This window comes from Rhipicephalus microplus, chromosome 2, assembly GCF_043290135.1.
Source record: "Rhipicephalus microplus isolate Deutch F79 chromosome 2, USDA_Rmic, whole genome shotgun sequence".
Taxonomy (NCBI): Eukaryota; Metazoa; Arthropoda; class Arachnida; order Ixodida; family Ixodidae; genus Rhipicephalus; species Rhipicephalus microplus.
Genome location: NC_134701.1, coordinates 48,882,589 through 48,903,310, shown reverse-complemented (window position 1 = coordinate 48,903,310; position 20,722 = coordinate 48,882,589). Strand labels below are relative to the sequence as shown.

Sequence of the window (20,722 nt, the reverse complement as noted above, 5' to 3'; positions counted from 1 at the left end):
CAAGACACTTACCATAGTTGAGGCACTACATCGTAGCATGACCTCACCAGACTTTTGCGATCCTTTAGGCTTGTATCAGCGAAGCTGTTTAGCAAGTCGCGAGTGGCTGGCAGAAAACTATCATTGTAACAGGTATGTGCCTCTGTGCAGCCTACCAGAAAACTATCATCATTATAAATGGGTATGTGTGATAGAAATCGGGAAAATCTCACTACTCGCCACAGGTCCACTAATAATGATGAATGCAACAGTTAGCCCAACAAATCACTTCAAAGCAACAACAAGTCGACGACCCCTGAGCCCGTATACGAAAACACTAGAGAATGAGGAAGGCAGCGGCGAGAAGACCCCGAAGCAACAAAAAGCCTGCGCTAAAGACGTGCCTGTCGATCTGTAAGAGGTGTGGACGCTCAGTTTAAGGGCGTGTTTCTGTTTCTAGAATTTGAATAACTGTGTCGTGCCCGTCACTGTCTATGGGCTTCCCTGATCTAAATATCAACGTAAAAACAACCTAGCATCGCCTAAAGCCTAAATGCAACCAGATAGGTCTTCACAATTGTGCACTTTTGCCGTTTCAAGCTTTGAGTGGCATGCATGCCGACATACTATCCAAGCTTACCGAGCTATTATCTCGACAACAATGCCCAGTGTTTCGTGGCTAGCCTCAGTCAAACTAGTTCAAGACACGCTGCGGAGCATTCGAGTTAAGCTTTCCAACAACTGTACGGTGCAATGTCGTTTAAGAACCCCATACGGTTAAACTTTTTTAAGCTCTCTGCTACAGTGCGCTCATATTCACATTAGGGTTTTGGCACGTAAAACCCCCGATAATATTATTATTAAAACTAAACAAAGCCAAACATAATGAAATGACAGTGAAAACAGTCTGGCTGTTCAAATTTTAGTGCATAAAGTAAAACAGAGCAGTAAGAACATTCAACATCAGCAGTCATGTTGTGCGTTCTCTGTGTGCAGTCTGCTCTTGTGTAACAATATTTCAACAACAGCCAATGCCAGATTTCACACCATTTCTGTCATGTTCACCTTGCAATTGTGTTCAATTAATGCAGATATAGCCACTCGGTCAGGATTGTAGGCACTGCGTTAATAGGATGAGGTTAGTTTTTACATCTTCTTCTGGAGCAGAGCCCGAATAAAATGGCGCCATTGGCCAAAAATGAGACGTCCCATGAAAAGCATTAAGCTAACGTAACTCTTTAGTCACAACAGCAACAGGGAACCTACATATATGAGGCGTAAAGCAAGTGTACGAGTAAAACGTCTCGTAGGCTGTACAACTGCATGAAGTCGGCCACTCGGTAAAAATAGCTGAACACTAGTCAGGAAATGTCCTGCCGAAAGTCAATCCGTGCACAGACATGACATCGCAACCAACAAAATATGGTCAACGGGCACATTCTCGTCTTCGCCGCTTCGGTGAATCATGAATGTAAGGCGTGAAGACAGCGCGCAAAGGCAGTGTGCAGCTGGGCTAGCTACCCTTGCTGGGCCGCACCACGAACTGAACTTAATTGTGACATGCTGAACACAGCTAGCACATTCCAGGAAACATGCCGTAAGGTTAGACAGGTTGGCGTCGATCAACGCACCAACCACCTTCCACAATCAAATCAAAAGCACAGTAGGTAAGCGCTGAGAGTCCCAAAAGATCTGTGAAGGCCAAACTGTGCGACAGTCGAATGTCAGCGTCCCCTACAGTTTTGCAGATAATGCACACACCCTCCATACGTTGAGAAACGATGCCCCACATCAAAACTTGTTACCATTACGATCTTTTAAGACGCTAATTTCGCCAACAGCTCTAGCACAGCTTGCTTTACGGCTTTATATAAGTTTTTACAATTGCAGCCATAGAGCCACTTCACGGGCAAAGCCCCGTTTTTACCTCTGTATTTGCCAACTGGGTAGGTGACGCTAGTGAACATTTACTAATGTTTAAAAAAATAAACGTAATTTAATTAGATAACAAAAATTGCTATATTGAACAAGAATTTGTTTTGTTTTGCAAATCCTTTTTTTTTGTTACAGCACTAGTAATCATAATCAAATGCAGCACTTAATTTTTCTATGTTTTGGCTCAAGTCAGCAACCCTGGAAGCGTCTTTCTTTTTTATTCACGGAGGAAGGAAAGGTCTTCCTCCGTGTTTTTGCTCGTGTTTCCTCCTGTTTTCTTGGTGAGCGTAGACAATCGTGACGACGGGACTGGCACGCTTTTTCGTTTACGCTTGAGAAGATAGTATATAAAGGTAAGCATGAATGAGTTCATTGCCTTTTAAAGCTGCTAGTCTCGATGAAATGAAACTACTACATGCATGTAATACCAATGTACCGCTCCGTGGCTGACACAAAAGTACAAGAGGGGTCAACAGTTTTCAGGCCACGCTGTCATAGGAATACATGGGATGGTAGCTTAAGAACTTTTGACCAACCCTGTACATCGAAAACACAGTGATATAAAAACCAATCCGCGGGTGGAGTTTGGCGCAGCGCAATCTGAAAGTAGGATCGCGTTGCGATTGGGGCTGATTGCAGTTGGAGGTGTCAGCACCTGATCCGGCTTAAGCCTCATCTATATCGGTTCTTTTTGCGATTGTAACTGCTCGAGCGGCACCGGTACAGTCAATTTTAATCGCGATCAGGTCCAATCGCTATTTGTGTGATGTTTGCATTTTTTGTCTTGTATTTGGTAAGGGGACGCAAATTTTAAATGTCCTGGTGCACTTATACTGTGTGTGAAAAAGAAACGGTCCTGGTTGATATGCATATTTCCAGCTGCTGTACGTACAACACGCAAGGCAGCAAATGCTGGGGTCACCCACGTGATTGGCAATTGGTTACGCTTTGCCAATGCAAGGTTTACCGTGTGCAAGGCAAGCAAAAACCTAATGTTTATTAGTTTGCATCATACAGCCGAGCTACCACTCTTTTTTTCCTTGCCACCTATAGGTTTGTGGCATAACGTTTTCACAAGTCTTTCTGTGTTCTTTTGTAAGAAAGAGAAAGTAGTAAGTTTTTTACTTGCACTTTTTTCATAAATATTCTTACTTAGAATGTAATTAAATATATATATATATATATATATATATATATATATATATATATATATATATATATATATATATATATATATATATATATTCAGCAGGAAGTTCAAGGGGTCTGGTACGTATAAAGAACACAAGCGAGTACACGTACGAAAGAGCAATACTTTTATGCCAACGTTTCAGCCGTGGCACGGCCTTCGTCAGGGAATAAAGAGTAGACAAGCAGATGCCCCTTTTAAGGGCCGTTGAAATCACACAATTGATCAGAATAGTGATTAGAAAGTGCGAAAGCAATACCAAAACAACATTGTCAGTATAATTTGATACGAGTATTGAGCAACAATATCGCTGTGGATAACTCAAGATATGAGCGCATAGCTTCAGCGTAGGGCAAATTTTTATGCGTAGGGCAAATTTTTAAAGCAATAAAGCACTTCATAAGCCGAGCGCATATCATGAGCACATGTCACGCACACTGTAAGATACCCGAGGGACAGTAAACAAAATTCAACTGGTAACTGAAGCGTCAAGTTTGATGCCAAACAACTGCATGCGCACATATAATAAATGGAAGCACACACAAAAAATATATATAATCAAACAAATGAGAGAAGAAACGATGGCATGGGTTGGGGGGCATTTAACGCATTCCTGTGATGGACAATGCTACATTGAAAGGAAAGTAACGCGTCCAACGCTTTCGTTGATGCCTGAGTTCAAAGTGTTGAACTTGTTAATGAGATAGGACTCGCGAACTTCTCGGTCATGATGAGTTTTAAACCCGGATTGTAATATTGTGGCTTTGATGTTTTCGAAAGAGTGCCCTGGCATCTGGACATGTTTTGACAGTGGAAGATGAGGAAGGTTAGAAGCATGGGCTCTGTGGTTGTTAAAACGTAACCTGAATGATGTTTCGGTATGCCCAATGTATTGCATGCGGCAAGTGGAGCACTCAAGCATGTAGATAACATTAGCGCTGTCGCAAGTGAAGTCTCCGTTGATTTTTAAGGAAAAGTTTGATGCGGTGCTAGTTGCGGTATGAGTACTTGACATGTGCGGGCAAACCTTGCAGCGGGGCTTATTGCAAGGATGGCAACCACTGTAGTTGGACCGATTAATTATTTTCGATGATGTTAATGTATCATGCAGGTTGCGTGATCTGCGGTAAACTACCCTCGATGGTTCCGTAAAAATGTCTTTTAAGCGATCACTTTGTTGCAAGATATTGTGGTGTTTTCTTAGAATATTGGCCACATTAGGAACCGAAGCTGAGTGCGTAAGGATGAGGTTAACACTGTTACGTGAAGTGTTTGCAGATCGTTTGTTGCTTGTGAGCAACTCTTTACGGTCAATGTTGTCAGCCTTCTTGAGGGCGTCGTCTATGATTCCCGATGGGTATCCTTGCCTCGTAAGAGCACCTCGTAGGTCTTCGCAGTTGCGAGCGAAATCATTGTTATCAGAGCAGATGCGTTTAAAGCGAATAGCCTGACTATATGGAATACTGGTTTTGCAGTGTTTTGTGTGACTACTATGGAAGTGAAGATACTGATGTCTATCGGTTGGTTTCCTATATAGTTTGGTCGTCAATTTTCGATTGCACAGTGTCACTGTGACGTCAAGAAAGTTGACACTGGTGTCCGAGTATGAGTGCGAGAATGATATATTTGGATGGGCATTATTATAATCGCTGATGAAAGAAAGAAGCTGGGATTCACCATGATGCCATACTAAAAAAATGTCATCGATAAAACGCTTGTAATAAAAAGGCTTCAAATCGCGGCTGGCAAGAAAATCGCGTTCTAGAGAGCCCATAAAAATATTTGCGTAATTCGGGCCTATTCGGGCCTATATATATATATATATATATATATATATATATATATTGTGGTAAAGCCTTTGAACAGTGGGTCATCCTCTTCAGCGCCTTCTAGTGGGTCGCCCTTTTTCTTAAGAAGAAGAGCAGCTCGTGCAGAGAGTCGATCCCCGCATTGACTGTCGCTGTCGTGAATCATCGCTGAGTGTCCGTCAATAAACCGCTTAACAATTTGGTGGAGAGTGCTGAGAGTGCTGTGCCCTTCAAACACCTTCGGTCAGCATTCGATGCCCTTGGAGCTTCGATCCCGTACCGTGCCTCCAACCATGTACCAAGACGCCGCCCAGCAAACCCTTCCTCCTACGTCGCCGCCATGTCCCGGTGTCCCCCGCATCCGCGACCCTCCTGTCTTCACCGGCGCGGATGGCACCGACGTCGAGGACTGGCTTGCCATGTACGAACGTGTGAGCGTCCCCAATCATTGGGATGAGGCAGCTAAACTAGGTAACCTGTTCTTCTACCTTGCGGGTGTGGCCGGAATGTGGTACAATAACCACGCATCTGATTTCCCAACTTGGTCCGCTTTTAAAACCGCTGTCGTCGACGTGTTCGGCCGCCCTGCTGTTCGTAAGCTGCAAGCTGAACAGCGTTTACGTGAACGAGCCCAGCAGACCGGTGAGTCCTTCACAAGTTATATCGAGGACATCCTTGACTTGTGCAAGAAAGTCGACCCGAACATGTCAGAGGCTGACAAAATCACGCATGTTCTAAAAGGCATCGCCGACGATGCCTTCACCATGCTCCTGGCAAAGAACCCCCGCACTGTAGCAGAAGTCATCATGTTATGCCAAAGTTACGACGAGCTGCGGCGGCAGCGCTTGATGACCCGTCGTCCGCCACCACGTGATGCTGATCTCTCGGCCTTGTCAGCAGTTCCAGACCACGCAACCTTGCTCGCCGAAATCAAGTCGTTCGTGCGTGAGGAAGTTGCCCGCCAGGTCTCTCTACTGGCTTTTGCTTCCCCACAACAAGCTCAACAGCCATCAAGTACACTTCTACCTCCGCTCCGCCGAGCCATTCAGCAGGAAATCGCGGAGGTCGTCCCTGAATACCACCAGCCACCTCCTGCATCTGTGCCACTCAGCTACGCCCAAGTTGTTGCCAGGCCGCCCCCACCGATTTCTGTCACTGTTCCGCTAAATTACACCGAAACCGTCGCGAGGCCCCAGGCCTTTGGAGAACCTGTCTCGCCTACATACGCCGGCGTCACCCACGTGCCCCGAGTGCCGCCAACCATGCACTCATATCAGCAGCCGGCTCGCCAATCGCGTTCTGCGACATGGATGCGACCAGCAAACCAATGGCGCACTGCTGATAATCGCCCCATCTGTTTTGCTTGCGGTTGCGTCGGTCATGTGGCACGATATTGCAATCGTGTGCAGCAACCGCAGGTCGCCTTCAACTTTCCCAGCCAGTCAAGACGCTCTTATGACCAACCGCCGCCTATGTCACCGTCGTCCCGCCCCGTTCCGTCTACCCGCCGTTCACCATCTCCACGACGTCGCTCACTGTCACCGATGCGGCCACGTCCACTCGAGGGCGACCAGGAAAACTAGTCGTCGCAGTCCACGAGGCAAGGGCTGCGACGCTGTCGAACTGCGGAAGCCCTCAGGAAAGCCCGTCGAACGTGATAGACGTGCTTGTGGATGGCGTTCGTGCATCTGCCCTTGTAGATACTGGAGCCGCCGTATCCGTGATGGACGAAAAACTTTGCCGATTACTGCGCAAAGTGACCATGCCGCTTTGCGGGCTCTCCCTCCGTACAGCCAGCGCCCAAAGAATTCACCCTACAGCGATGTGCACAGCCCGCCTTATGATTCAGGACGTGATGTATGCGGTCGAATTCATCATAATTTCTTCATGCTCTCACGACGTCATCCTAGGATGGGATTTTCTCTCCCGCCACGACGCCGTCATTCATTGCGCACCAGCAGAAATAGAACTCGCGCCATTCTCTTCTTTGACGCCGGCCGACAGTCCATCCGCTGCAAGCAAGTTACTCGTCAGAGACGACACTCAAGTGCCTGCAAACTCGTCCGTTGCGGTGTCGCTCTACTGCGCAAGCCTTTCTGACACCGCTGCACTCCTCTCGCCATCTCATCGTGTTTTCATAAGAAAAAGCTTGCTGGTTCCTTTCGCGACCGTCCAACTCACTCACGGCAGCACCACTATTTTTGTTGTGAACCCATCTCCGTACAGCGTTACGTTGGTGCGAGGAGAATGTCTCGGCAGCGTGGAACCCATCGAAGACGCGCAAGTTATGGATCAACCCGATGACATGCACTACCAAAGTTCCTGTACGCTTGGTGCTGTTTCGACATCTGCTTCATCATCCGATGATATATTCGGTCCCTGCATACCCGACGACCTTACGCAGGGCCAGCGTTCCCAGCTTTTGGGCCTGTTGGAAGAATTCCGCTCTTCTTTCGATGTCGCTCAACCTTCTCTCGGCCGCACATCCACCGTTACGCATCGCATCGACACAGGCGCACAGCCACCGCTGCGGCAACGTCCATATCGCGTATCTCCCACAGAACGCCGTGTAATCAACGAGCAAGTCGACGACATGCTTCGCCGCGATGTTATTCGCCCCTCTAGCAGCCCCTGGGCATCTCCTGTCGTTCTCGTCACGAAGAAGGACGGTTCTGTGCGGTTCTGTGTGGACTACCGACGCCTCAACAAGATCACTCGTAAGGACGTGTATCCACTACCGCGGGTAGATGACGCGATCGACAGCCTGCAAGGAGCAGAATTCTTTTCATCCCTTGATTTGCGCTCAGGGTACTGGCAAGTACCTATGGCTGAGGACGCTCGACCAAAGACCGCTTTTGTCACCCCCGACGGCTTGTACGAGTTTAACGTTATGCCGTTTGGGCTGTGCAATGCGCCCGCCACCTTTGAGCGCATGATGGATACAGTTCTGCGTGACCTGAAATGGCACACGTGCCTGTGCTACCTCGATGACGTCGTCGTTTTCGCTCCTGACTTCTCGACGCACCTTCAACGCCTTCGGCATGTTTTAACGCGTCTGAGAAACGCCACTCTGCAACTGAACCTAAAGAAGTGCCAATTTGCAGCTCGGCAGCTGACAATACTCGGCTACGTCGTGTCCAAGGACGGAATTCTCCCTGATCCAACCAAGCTTCGGGCCGTGACCGAGTTCCCCAAGCCGACATCCGTGAAGGAACTGCGCAGTTTCGTAGGACTGTGTTCCTACTTTCGCCGCTTCATTCGAAACTTCGCGACTATAATATCGCCGCTGACGAAGCTTCTCGGAAGTAACGGGCCTCTCCATTCGTGGTCATCACAGTGCGACGACGCTTTCAGAACACTTCGTCGTTTGTTGACGTCGCCTCCCATACTCCGCCACTACGACCCTACGGCCCCTACAGAGGTACACACGGATGCCAGTGGTGTCGGCCTCGGCGCTGTCCTTGCGCAGCGCAAACCAGGGTTCCCGGAATATGTCGTGGCGTACGCGAGCCGTACGCTTACTAAAGCCGAGACTAATTACACAGTCACCGAGAAAGAATGTTTGGCAATCGTCTGGGCCCTTGCAAAGTTCCGACCATATTTGTATGGTCGCCCATTTGATGTCGTCACCGACCACCACGCACTATGTTGGTTGTCGTCATTGAAAGATCCCTCAGGCCGTCTCGCCCGGTGGGCACTTCGCCTGCAAGACTATGACATCCGCGTGCTGTACCGCAATGGAAGGCAACATGCTGACGCCGACGCCCTGTCGCGCTCTCCGTTGCCTGACGACAATGCCAACAACTCAGTGTCTCACCTTGCCATTTCTTCGATTAGCATTCATGCTATTGCTACTGAACAGCGCAAGGATCAATGGATTGCCTCACTGATAGACTTGCTGACTGATCCATCCACTCCATCCACTCGCGCGTTGCGTCGTCAAGCCCACCATTTCGCCGTTCGCGACGACCTCCTCCATCGACGCAATTACAACGGTGACGGCCGCCAGTGGCTACTAGTCATACCTCGCAGTCTGCGCTCTGACATATGCGAATTATTTCATTCTGATCCGCAGTGTGCGCACTCCGGGGTATCGAAGACTTACCACCGCATTCGCCAACGGTACTTTTGGCGCGGCATGTACCGCTACGTGCAGAAATTCGTTCGCTCCTGCATAGAATGTCAGCGCCGCAAAACTTCAACGCACCTGTCGCCGGTAGGTCTGCAACCTCTACCTTGCCCTGCCAGGCCGTTTGGGCGCGTTGGCATCGATTTGTATGGGCCACTTCCACTAACGTCGGCTGGTAACCGCTGGGCCATTGTTGCTGTGGACCACCTCACGCGATACGCCGAAACGGCCGCTCTTCCCGCGGCTACAGCGAGCGATGTGGCTTCCTTTCTGCTCCAACGATTCATCCTGCGACACGGCCCACCCCAGGAACTGCTCAGTGACCGAGGCCGTGTCTTCCTGTCTGAAGTCGTTCAAGCCATTCTCAAAGAGTGCAACGTTGTTCACCGCAAAACTGCTGCTTACCACCCGCAGACGAATGGCCTCACAGAACGCTTCAACCGTACGCTGGGCGACATGCTCTCCAAATACGTCACCGCCGATCACACAAATTGGGATTCCATTCTACCCTTCGTCACCTACGCATATAATACCGCCCCTCAGAGCACTACTGGCTTTTCACCTTTCTTTTTATTATATGGAAGGCACCCGTCACACACCATCGACACGATACTTCCGTACAGGCCAGATCCGTCTGAGTGGGCACCTATTTCTGCTACAGCCAAGCTTGCTGAAGAATGTCGAGAGCTTGCAAAGACCTTTACTGCGCATGATCAAGAGCGGCAAAAAAGCATTCGCGCTGACGCCAGTACTACTGCACCCACATTCCTCCCTGGAGCGCTCGTCTGGCTCTCGATCCCTACTACTGCAACTGGCCTATCTTCAAAACTATTGCCTAAATACGAAGGCCCCTACCGTGTCGTCAAATGCACTTCCCCAGTCAACTACTTGATTGAACCCATCGAACAATCTTCGGACATGCGTCGTCGAGGACGCGACATTGTTAACGTGGAGCGCCTCAAGGCCTACCATGACCCGCTCATTGTAACCAGCTGTTAGGTCGCCAGGCGGCTCCCTTTTCGTACCCGGGGTAGTTGTGGTAAAGCCTTTGAACAGTGGGTCATCCTCTTCAGCGCCTTCTAGTGGGTCGCCCTTTTTCTTAAGAAGAAGGGCAGCTCGTGCAGAGAGTCGATCCCCGCATTGACTGTCGCTGTCGTGAATCATCGCTGAGTGTCCGTCAATAAACCGCTTAACAATATATATATATATAAATCGGCTTGAGCGGACAAACGTACGGAAACTTTTATTACTCCTACGCTTCGGCCGGGGTCCTGCCTTCGTCATTCCCTGACGAAGGCCGGGCCCTGGCCGAAACGTAGGAGCATGGTTTGGTTTGGAAAAACTTTATTGACAAGTCCGAAGGCGTGCGCCCTAGCACACGGCGGGCCGCTCCCACGATGGGACAGTAAGGCCGAGCCCTAGCGCCGCATCGTGGGCCCTCTGGACAGCCCAAAGTTGCGATGTTATGTCTGGACTCCGGAGAGCGGAGTCCCACTTTCTGGACGATGCTGTATCGGTGCCACGTACCGAAGGGCACTCCCAGAGCATGTGGTGTAAGGTGGCTAAACCGCCACATTTTGTACACGAGTTGGTTAAATAAACATCAGGATAAAGCTTGTGAAGAAAGGCAGGGTTAGGGTACGTTTCTGTTTGAAGTAATCGCAATGTAAGCGCCTGCGCTCTATTTAGCTTCGCATGTGGAGGTGGAAAGATTCTCCTATCCATAGCGAAATGTTGGGTTATTTCATTATATGTAGTTGGCGGATCCCTGTTTACGAAATCTCCAGTTCGACCCAAAGGTCCTCCATGGCCGCGGACAGCTAACCCTCGCGCCCTGGAGTGGGCCAACTCATTGAGATTTATGATCCCTCCGTCCATGTTTCCCATATGAGCTGGGAACCATGTAATGGTATGGGTTGTAAGCAACTTATCACCGAGTATATTTTTGGCCTCTTTGCACACAGCTCCAACACTGAAGGCACGAATGGCAGCTCTAGAAGCATGGTCCCTCAATACTTTTTACTGGTCATGAAACTCCCGCGAAAGTTTCATATAAAGACAAAAGTGGCCACCAGAGGCGCCACCGTATACAGGAGGGCATTGATCTGCCGCGCTTGGTAGGGCAGGTGCGCGTTCGCAGAAACGTGTGCCGTCAAATACAGTTCTTCAGATATTTTGCTTCTCTGTGTTCTCGCTAACAAATTATAGCACTGATTAGTATTGTCAATATTGTACATGATGCGCGTTGTCAAATTGCCCAAGTTATTGATTGCTGGCAATGTTTTGACTGAGAGTATCTGTGAAGTGATGAATGTGTTCGTGGCATTTTTTACATTTCTTGATTTCTGTATAGTCGCTTTCGGGCTTAAACCAAACACTTTCTTTTCTTTGTCCACTTAGCTATGTCTTTCAATTTTTTCAGATTTTTATGTGCGAAATATTTCTGCCTAACGGAGAGAAATTTGTGTGCCACTTACCTTGCAGTGAGTAGCATTTTGAACTTTGCAACAACGCTGCGCCTTGCAAGGAAATGTGGGCGAAATTCTAGGCATATTTTTTGCTGCAATTACTGGCAATTGTCAAGAATTCAAAACTGCCATGAGCACAGGTACATAGAGTTTATTTAAATCTGCGTGGATGAAACTGGGGATGAAAAGTTGGGAGATAAAGTGAATGACACAAAAAAGATCACAGAAAAAAAATTTATGCCCCTGGTTTTCTCCCTCCTCTGGCCGGACAGGATGGGCGACCACCAGCACGAAACTGTTTTGTTCGCGCGTAAAAAAGTGCAGACGGCACCTAATAAAAAAGTGCACAACGTCTGCCGTGGTGCTCACAAAATGTGTCCCACAGCCAACACTGGCCGAGGAAGTGCGGTCGTCTAGCAAGATGTTTTCAACTGTGTTCATGTAGACATTGGCACAGGCTATATTGTCTATGGTGCGTATTTCAACATCTTCCTCCACAATATGCAAGAGGCGCAATAGTTGCTCTGATGGCACTTGCGAAAATCCTCTCGTCTTAATTGCAGTCAATGCAGTTGGCTCTCGGGAGTTGCTTCTAAGTGTTTGGAGGCTGTCCTTGCAGCTTATTTTAGCAAAATTCTTTGCAACATAGCCGCCAAGGTAATCCAAAATGCAGTCCCTGGTTGACTCCGGATGAATCATATCTTGCATGCATTCAGCAGGCTCCAGCAGTATATCATCAAAAAAAAAACCGCCAAGGTATCAATCTGAAACGTAAATATTTGAAACGTAAATATTTCTGACAGCTTGTGAATATCTCCGTACATTCCACCTTTTTTATTCGCGTGCGCCTCCACTTTTGCGAGTTTCCGCTGGCATGATTGAAGCTGTTGCTTCACGCTGCAAAGTTGCGCCTTCACTCTCTGCAGCTGCGATGCTGAACAAACTGGGACCTCTGTTTGACGCTCTGCATGAGCGAAGCCTGGGCGATTCTCCGTTCTTACAACATCTGCAAAGACTGACAAAGAGCAAATTTCATAAGGGAAGGAGCCAATTTTGTTAGCGTATAGTGAGCGAAATTTGTTAGCGTAGTGAGTGGTTAGGATACTTGCAAGCTTTGTGCCAGACTTACCGTCGATTTCTTCGTCGGCTGCAGTTGAGACGTCCGCATTCGCAACTGTCGCATTCCAGTCTGAAGAAAGCTCTCGCGGCCTTTTTACAGGTGGGCGCTTTGTTAGCCCACGCGAACGCTGTTTTGGTTTGGAGAGGTAAGCAGGCAAACCTTCGAAAATTCTTGGCGCGGTGCCTTCCACCAGTCTTGGCCAATCTCGAGGCAGTGAAACGATGTTCCCATTCACTGTACACACGACCGCAAGTACGATGTCACTTGCATTGCACACGCGAACATACTTCGAGTCGAACAAAAACCCGACAGTCTCCTGTCGCGGGATTGCACGTTTCCACCTGTCGCGTTGTTTTGCGTCGGCTGGTAAACAGAACAGGGAGACTTTTTCGACGTTGCCTTTGTATCCAGAGCGACAGCCCGGCACACAGCAGGTGTTGGGCATCGTGGTCACGACGAGGTGACCACGAAAAAAGAAAAAAAAGTGCAAGCAGCACAAACAACACCACTCCACGCTCACACTCGGCTAATGGCGGCCGGCAGCAGGCGGCTTCCTCGTCCCCCTTGTAGCTACGCCAGCGCCGCGGCGCGCAAACTGCGGGCGGTATATGAAGCTCCTTCATTGAGTTACGCGGGAATTTCATGACCAGTAAAAGTGTTGAGGGACCATGGTAGGAGTAATAAAAGTTTTCGTACGTTTGTCCGCTCAAGCCGATTTTTATTTATCACTGGATTCACAGAAGACAATCGCTTGATATATATATATATATATATATATATATATATATATATATATATATATATATATATATATATATATATATATATATATATATATATATATATATATATATATATATATTACTAGCTCAGTTACGTTCTAATTTTTAATCAAAAGAAGAAAAAATGTAGCACATAACAACAGCTTGTGGTAATCAGTTTCACGTGAAGCAGTCTGCGAGTGGTTGTGCTGAATTTTTCGGCTTTAAAATAAACTTACAAGATGCGTAGATATGTTTTGGTCGGTGTTGTAGTTATGTGCACATAGTGGTCTTACTAGGCACGTTGGGTACACTAGGTTTGTTTATTGCGTACAGCCGGATCCCTGGGTTGTTAGATGACAGTATTTTTCCCACGCCAAAGATACCTGACACTTTGTTTTCGGGTTTAGATGAGACTAAGTGATGACAGGTTATACAGCTTATTTCTTGCTATGTGGGTGTAACGCCAGTAAAAAGCACAAATTTGGATGAAAGCAGATGGTCTGGTATGTATGGGGGCTGCCATGTTGCTGTAGGTCATCTTGGTTAGACTATTGCGATTGCCAGCTGGTAATGGCTAGAGTAATTCAGAGTTTGCGATGTACATGCCAAATGTACTTCTTATAGCTGTAGCGTGTCATGTAAGAAGCACAGATAAAACCCTTGTATATGAATAATAATGAAATAGTTATGTCCGGAACCATTTATATATGCTGCACAAGTGTAATGCAAGTGTACTCCGCGTAGCTACAGCAGCGCTGTAAGGTATCTGCTTCCATTCAGTGATATAGGGGTCAAAAGCTTTAAATTTTGAAGTGCGGTTATGTGCAAGCAGCCAGCAAGTGACAGCATATACCATCAAGGGACTACAATGGCACTATCAAATGTGATGTGTACCAGGAAGGTAGCACTATGGCAAGGCAGTCCAGACAGTGATCATTATTGGTGGTAGGATGAAATTCGAGTTTTTAAACAGCTGCTGCGAACAACTACTTTGCAGAGCACTAACAAGGCTGCATGCATCAATTGTACGGTGGTGGTGAATGGTTTTCATTGTCTTCTCAAAAGCATCTGCAATGCTTATGCTGCTACTAAAGCTATTTTGTTTGTTTATTATCTGCAGTGGTTCCTGATTATTCTTTGTTTTTGCAGAACAAAGTGCCACGGCCTGCTTATTGATCACAGCCAAGCCTCGGATGAGCATCGGGTAATAAAGTATATACGGGCATCATGCAATAGAGTATACTTGCAATCAAGACATGCAGTTGAGCTGAGTTAATGCTGCCAGACAGCTGCAAAATGTAGAAAGTATTCAAAACTGCTAATCTTAGTGCTTCGAATCAGTCTGGCTCAGTCCGTGCATATATATACAAGCTGCTAACACACATGTGTTCCATCAATAATTTAATGTACTTTAGAATACCCTACTGCATGTTGAAGACATGCTCCAGCTATGATTCGCAAGTTTGTTTTTTCAGTTAAAAAGACTTCTGACATTGGGCTTGTTTTCAGCATTGCATGTGTATAATTTACTATATTACTTAATATTTTATCAATGTTACAAGAGTATAACTTGTAACGTCACTTTTACGTCTTGCTTAACATTATGCAAACATTATCATAACGTTCTATTATTGTTTACATTATGTTCAAGATAACGTTACTGTTACGTTTATTCACAACGTTAGCAGAACATTTAGTTTCGATGACATTAACAATATTGTTTCAACATTGAAGCTGAACATAAAGGTAACATTATTATAACGTATTTGTGCTACTTGGGATAGAGGAGAGTGTCCGTACTTTCTCTATACTAAGGGACTTTACTCTCTTCCGACAAGTGGGCCAATGACGTGTTTGGATTTCGATACATTGAGCCTATGTGTAGTTTCGCAACTCCCATGATTGAATAACTCTGTTTCGTATCAGTTTTTTGAGCCCAGCGAAGTGACATCAAAACGTGACCCTTTGTTGCCGTACGAGCCTTGTGTCGCCTCGATGGCCACACCACCAAGAAGCTTCAACAAGAACAAGAGCGGCCACATCCTGAACAGCGATTCACGCAACATAATCTTCCACTGCTGCACGTATTGGCGCAACAGGGAGCTTGAACGCAGCTTGGAGGACACGAGCAAGTTTGTCGCGAACAAGCTCGGTGTCGGCGAAAGGACTGTGTTCAGGGGGAAAGAGGAAGTTAGAACTTCGCATTTTTCGGGTGGAAAACTGACGACGCCCTCGCAAAAGCGCTCACGCAATGCGGAGGAGAGAAGACGCAGCGTGAAGTTTGACAGCTTCATGTTGGGCAGGCTGAGGTCTTGTGTGCACAATTTCTTTCGCCGCAACGAGTTACCGATGGTTGAGAACATAACTGCCGAGTTCTCGGAGCGTAAGAAACTCCCATTACTAACGTGGTGCACTGTGTGTCACCTGCTTGCCGATATAGGCTTCCAGTATGAAAAGAGAAGCCGCAACTCGCTGGTTGTCGACCGGGATGACATCACCGAATGGCGGCATCGCTACCTCCGTGACGTTGAGCGTTACAGTGCGGAAGGCCGAAAGATCTTCTACATGGACCAGATACGGGTCACGCGGGACACGCTCGGTCGATCGTGTGGACAGACACCGTGGTGCAGAAGCGCGGACGCCTGTTCGCTCGAGCAATTGGCCTGATGACGGGCCTTAAACAACCTTCTGTAAAAAGTCAGCGCCTGATCGTGACGCACATAGGAAGCGAGGATGGCTTCATTGATGCTTTCTGGGATGTATTCCGAGGCCAAAAGACAGGTGACTACCACGAGGAAATCAACGGCAATCACTTTAACAGCTGGTTGAATGACGTTCTAGAAAAGTTGCCAGCTGTTAGCGTCATTCTTATGGCACATTATCATAGCCAGCAAGAAGTGAAATTGCTGACGACAGCATGGAAGAAGGAAGAGATACGGGAGTGGCTCACAAGCAAGAACGTCAGCTACAGTAAAATGATGATAAAGAAGCAGCTGCTTGAGCTGAAGGCATCTGTAAAGTCACGCTTTCTGAGCTACACCATAGACAACACAGCTGTAAAGGCCGGTCACATTTTACTCAGGCTCCCGCCGTACCACTGTGAATTTATTCCCATTAAGCTTGTGTGGGCCAAGGTCAAAAACGGAGCCACTGCGGACAACAGAGACTTTAGGCTGTGCACGGACAACGCCATCATGAGAGATAAAAGCAAGCAGGTAAAGGTGCAAGGCTAGAGGAAGAGCATTCAACACGACAGTGACGTGGCGGCAAAATTGAGACTTCACACTTCTGAGAGTGAGCACATTACACCTATCATCATCCAGCTGGGTGAAGATGACACTGATTAAAGTGGCGACGACTGCGAGCTCTCTGCCATAAAGCCATTTCTAGAAGCATAGCAGCTTCGTAGTATTGAAAAAAACAGCTCTCTTTAGGGCTACCAAAATGTTTTCCATGGTGGGCTTGCAAGAGCCAAACATCCATTCCGTGACCTCTCACACAAATAGAAAGTTTCATTTATGGCGTATTCCTTTCATAAAAGCTCGATTTCTGTAAGCAACGTCTCTCACACATCACCCTCAATTTAAAAAGTGGCATAGAAACATACTTCAAAGCTGGAATATCTAAATTGAAACACTGTTGTTAACCCTGATCATAGTAGGCAAGCTAAAAACGCTTGATCAGGCAGCCACCAACGAGATTGACACGCTTTAATTCTCCGTTAACAGTCTGAACCGAAAAACCAAATGTTATCGTAGTCAGTGCTAGTGAAATTGCAGCCGTAAACACTAAACAGACAGCTCTTGTTAGCAGCTTGCATGCCAAAGCACATTCATGCGGTGAATTACTCATTTTAGTTATCTGGCTCACACGAGTACTGCAAATAAGAAAACAAATATAAAACAACATTACCTTATTGAAGCCGAAAATGCTCGTTGAGGTAGCCACCGTCGAATAGTGAAATAGCAGTAGTCGTGCCGCATAGTGAAATAGCAGTAGTCGGAGCTCACTTTATGATTCTGTTACTAGTCTGCACTGCGAATTTAAGTGTTGTCATAGCCAGTGCTGGTGAAATAGCAGCAGTCAACATGAAACTGACAGTCACTGTTAGCGGCATGCATGCCCATACATATTCATGTTGTTGCATTCTGTATTTTGGTTACCTGGCACACACAAGTGATGCAAATAAGAGAACAAATGTATAACTTCATTAGATTAGTGGGAACTACAATGCTCGTTCAGGCAGCCACCGTCGAATGTGACGCACCACACAGTGAAATGGCAGTAGTCGAAGCACACTTTATGATTCTGTTGCCAGAATACACTGAGAAGTGAAGTGTTGTCATAGCCAGTGATGGTGAAATAGCAGCAGTCAACATGAAACTGAAACCCACTGTTAGCAGCTTGCATGCCAATGTGTTTTGGTTATTTCGCTCACACAAGTGATGAAAATAAGAGAACAAATATAAAACATTATTAGCTTAGTGGCACCCACAATGCACGTTCAGGCAGCCACCGTTGAATGTGACGAGCCCCACAGTGAAATAGCAGTAGTCGGAGCACAATTTATGATTCTGTTACCAGTATGCACAGTGAAGTGAAGTGTTGTCATAGCCACTGATGGTGAAATAGCGGCAGTCAACATGAAACGTACAGCCACTGTTAGCAGCTTCCATGCCAAAACATATTCATGTTGTTGCATTGTGTATTTTGGTTACCTGGCTCACACAAGTGATGCAAATAAGTCAACAAATATATACCTCCATTAGCTTAGTGGGGCTCACAATGCTCGTTCAGGCAGCCACCGTCGAATGTGAAGCGCCTAACAGTGAAATAGCAGTAGTCGGAGCATACTTTATGATTCTCTTACTAGTCTGCACTTAGAATTGAAGAGTTGTCATAGTCAGTGATGGTGAAATAGCAGCCATCACCATGAAACTGACAGCCACTGTTAGCAGCTTGCATGGCAAAACATATTCATGTTGTTGCATTGTGTATTTTAGTTATCTGGCTCACACAAGTGATGCAAATAAGAGAACGAAAATAAAACATCATTACCTTAGTCGGGGCCACAATACTCGTTCAGGCAGGCACCGTCGAATGTGACGCGCCCCAAAGTGAAATAGCACTAGTCGGAGCACACTTAATGATTCTGTTACCAGTCTGCACTGAGAAGTGAAGTGTTGTCATAGCCAGTGATGGTGAAATAGCAGCAGTCAACATAAAACTGACAGCCACTGTTAGCAGCTCGCATGCTTTATTATGTTCATGTTGATGTATGTTGTATTTTGGTTACCTGGCTCCCTCAAGTGATGCAAATAAAAAACAATTATATAACTTCATTAGCTTAGTCGGGCCCACAATGCTCGTTCAGGCAGCCACCATCGAATGGCACGCACCCCACAGTGAAATAGCAGTAGTCAGAGCACACTTCGTGTTTCTCTTACCAGTCTGCACTGAGAATTGAAGCCTTGTCATGCCTTGTGACGGTGAAATAACAGCAGTTAACATGAAACTGACAGCCACTGTTAGCAGCTTGCATGCTGATACATATTCATGTTGCTGCATTGTGTATTTTGGTTACCTGACTCACACAAGTGATGCAAATAAGAGAACAAATATATAACTTCATTAGATTAGTGGGGTGTAAAATGCTCGTTCAGGCAGCCACCGTCGAATGGGACGCGCCCCCCAGTGAAATAGCAGTAGTCGGAGCACAATTTATGATTCTGTTACCAGTATGCACTGAGAAGTGAAGTGTTGTCATAGCCAGCGATGGTGAAATAGCAGCAGTCAACATGAAACTGACAGCCACTGTTGGCAGCTGTATGGCAAAACATACTCATGTTGTTGCATTGTGTATTTTGGTTATCCGGCTCACACAAGTGATGCAAATAAGAGAACATATATAAAACATCATTACCTTAGTGGGGCCCACAATGCTCGTTCAGGCAGGCAGCGTCGAATGTGACGCGCCCCCCAGTGAAATAGCAGTACTTGGAGCACACTTTATGATTCTGTTACCATTCTGCACTGAGAATTGAAGTGTTGTCATAGCCAGTGATGGTGAAATAGCAGCAGTCAACTAGAAACTGACAGCCACTGTTAGAAGCTTGCGTGCCTAAGCATATTGATGTTGTTGCATGGTGTACCTTGGTTATCTGGCTCACACAAGTGATACAAATAAGAGAACGATTATAAAACAAAATTAGCTTAGTGGGGCCCACAATGATTTTTCAGGCAACCCCCGTCGAGTGTGACGCGCCCCACAGTGAAAAACAGTAGTCGGAGCACACTTTATGATTCTGTTACCAGTCTGTACAAAGAATTAAAGTGTTGTCATAGCCAGTGATGGTGAAATAGCAGCAGTCATCATGAAACTGACAGCCACTGTTAGCAGCTTGCAGCCAAAACATATTCATGTTGTTGCATTGAGTATTTTGGTTACCTGGCTCACACAAATGATGCAAATACTAGAACAAATATAAAACATCATTAGCTTAGTAGGGCCTACAATGCTCGTTCAGGCAGCCACCGTCGAATGTGACGCGCCCCACAGTGAAATAGCAGCAGTCGGAGCACACTTTATGATTCTATTACCAGTCTGCCCTGAGAATTGAAGTATTGCCATCAGGGCCGGATTATCCGGGGTTCATAGAGTTCAAATGAACCGGGCCTTCCAGTTTTAGGGGGGGGGGGGGAGGTCCAAGGGCAAAAGGAAATGGCTGACTTTGTTGTTTTGTTCTAAACAGTTCAGTCTTCCTGCTGAAACCAAAAAAAAAAAATATGTCTGCTGTGAATTTGTTTTCTGCTCCTATAGCCCTTTGAGAGTGATTATTTTCGTTAAAAATTTTAACCATATTACATGTTTAAAAACGAGCGATTTGTGCACTAGTAAAAATATTTGGGGTCGTTTCTTTGAGTGCTATTAAAAGCTTCTGTGTAAAACTTATACGTGGATCTCATAATTTATAGGTGCCACCCTTTTCGGGAGATTTGGCTCACCCCCTTGCCATATTGAAAACATTTTAACTTTAAACTATCTGTATTACTGGTTGTGATCAGTAGCCATGTAAAATATTCATAACAGCACTATATCGAGAAGCGCTTCAATGGGTGTTGTATGAAATCAAAAGTAACTAGACGATTGGTAGCGTGTTTACTGTAAGCACGTGCGAACAGTTTCTGAAAAAAACACACCTATCAACTTCAGCAGCGCTCGCACGCAGCATGCGAGCACTGCCAAAGCGTGCGCTACCCAATCAGTGAAGCTGCAGCAGATAGAAGAAGCTATTTTTCGCAAAGGTGCTCCCTAATACTTAAAGGAAGA

At 46.5% G+C, this 20,722-nt stretch overlaps 2 protein-coding genes and 1 long non-coding RNA gene across 4 annotated transcripts; 2 read left to right on the top strand and 1 right to left on the bottom strand.

Moving 5' to 3' along the window:
• Positions 1–1,685: 1,685 nt before the first annotated feature.
• Positions 1,686–20,346, top strand: LOC142796246 (uncharacterized). Of its 2 annotated transcripts, none has more exons than XR_012893647.1 (2): positions 1,686–2,267; positions 2,794–2,969. XR_012893647.1 is itself a non-coding variant. In XM_075886441.1 (2 exons), the coding sequence occupies exon 2, from the start codon at positions 15,388–15,390 to the stop codon at positions 16,057–16,059; it is 672 nt and encodes a 223-aa protein (XP_075742556.1). In that variant the 5' UTR covers positions 1,686–2,267; positions 14,542–15,387; the 3' UTR covers positions 16,060–20,346. The 2 variants fall into 2 exon arrangements, 1 of the variants encoding a protein (XP_075742556.1); XM_075886441.1 differs by lacking the exon at positions 2,794–2,969 and adding an exon at positions 14,542–20,346.
• On the bottom strand, positions 11,644–13,323 carry LOC142796247 (uncharacterized). Its single transcript, XR_012893648.1, has 2 exons — positions 12,638–13,323; positions 11,644–12,523 (listed from the first exon to the last, which is right to left on the bottom strand). It is a non-coding gene; the product is annotated as an uncharacterized LOC142796247 (long non-coding RNA).
• Positions 16,059–16,625, top strand: LOC142789132 (uncharacterized). The gene has a single exon (XM_075884986.1). The coding sequence runs from the start codon at positions 16,059–16,061 to the stop codon at positions 16,623–16,625; it is 567 nt and encodes a 188-aa protein (XP_075741101.1).
• Positions 20,347–20,722: the final 376 nt, after the last annotated feature.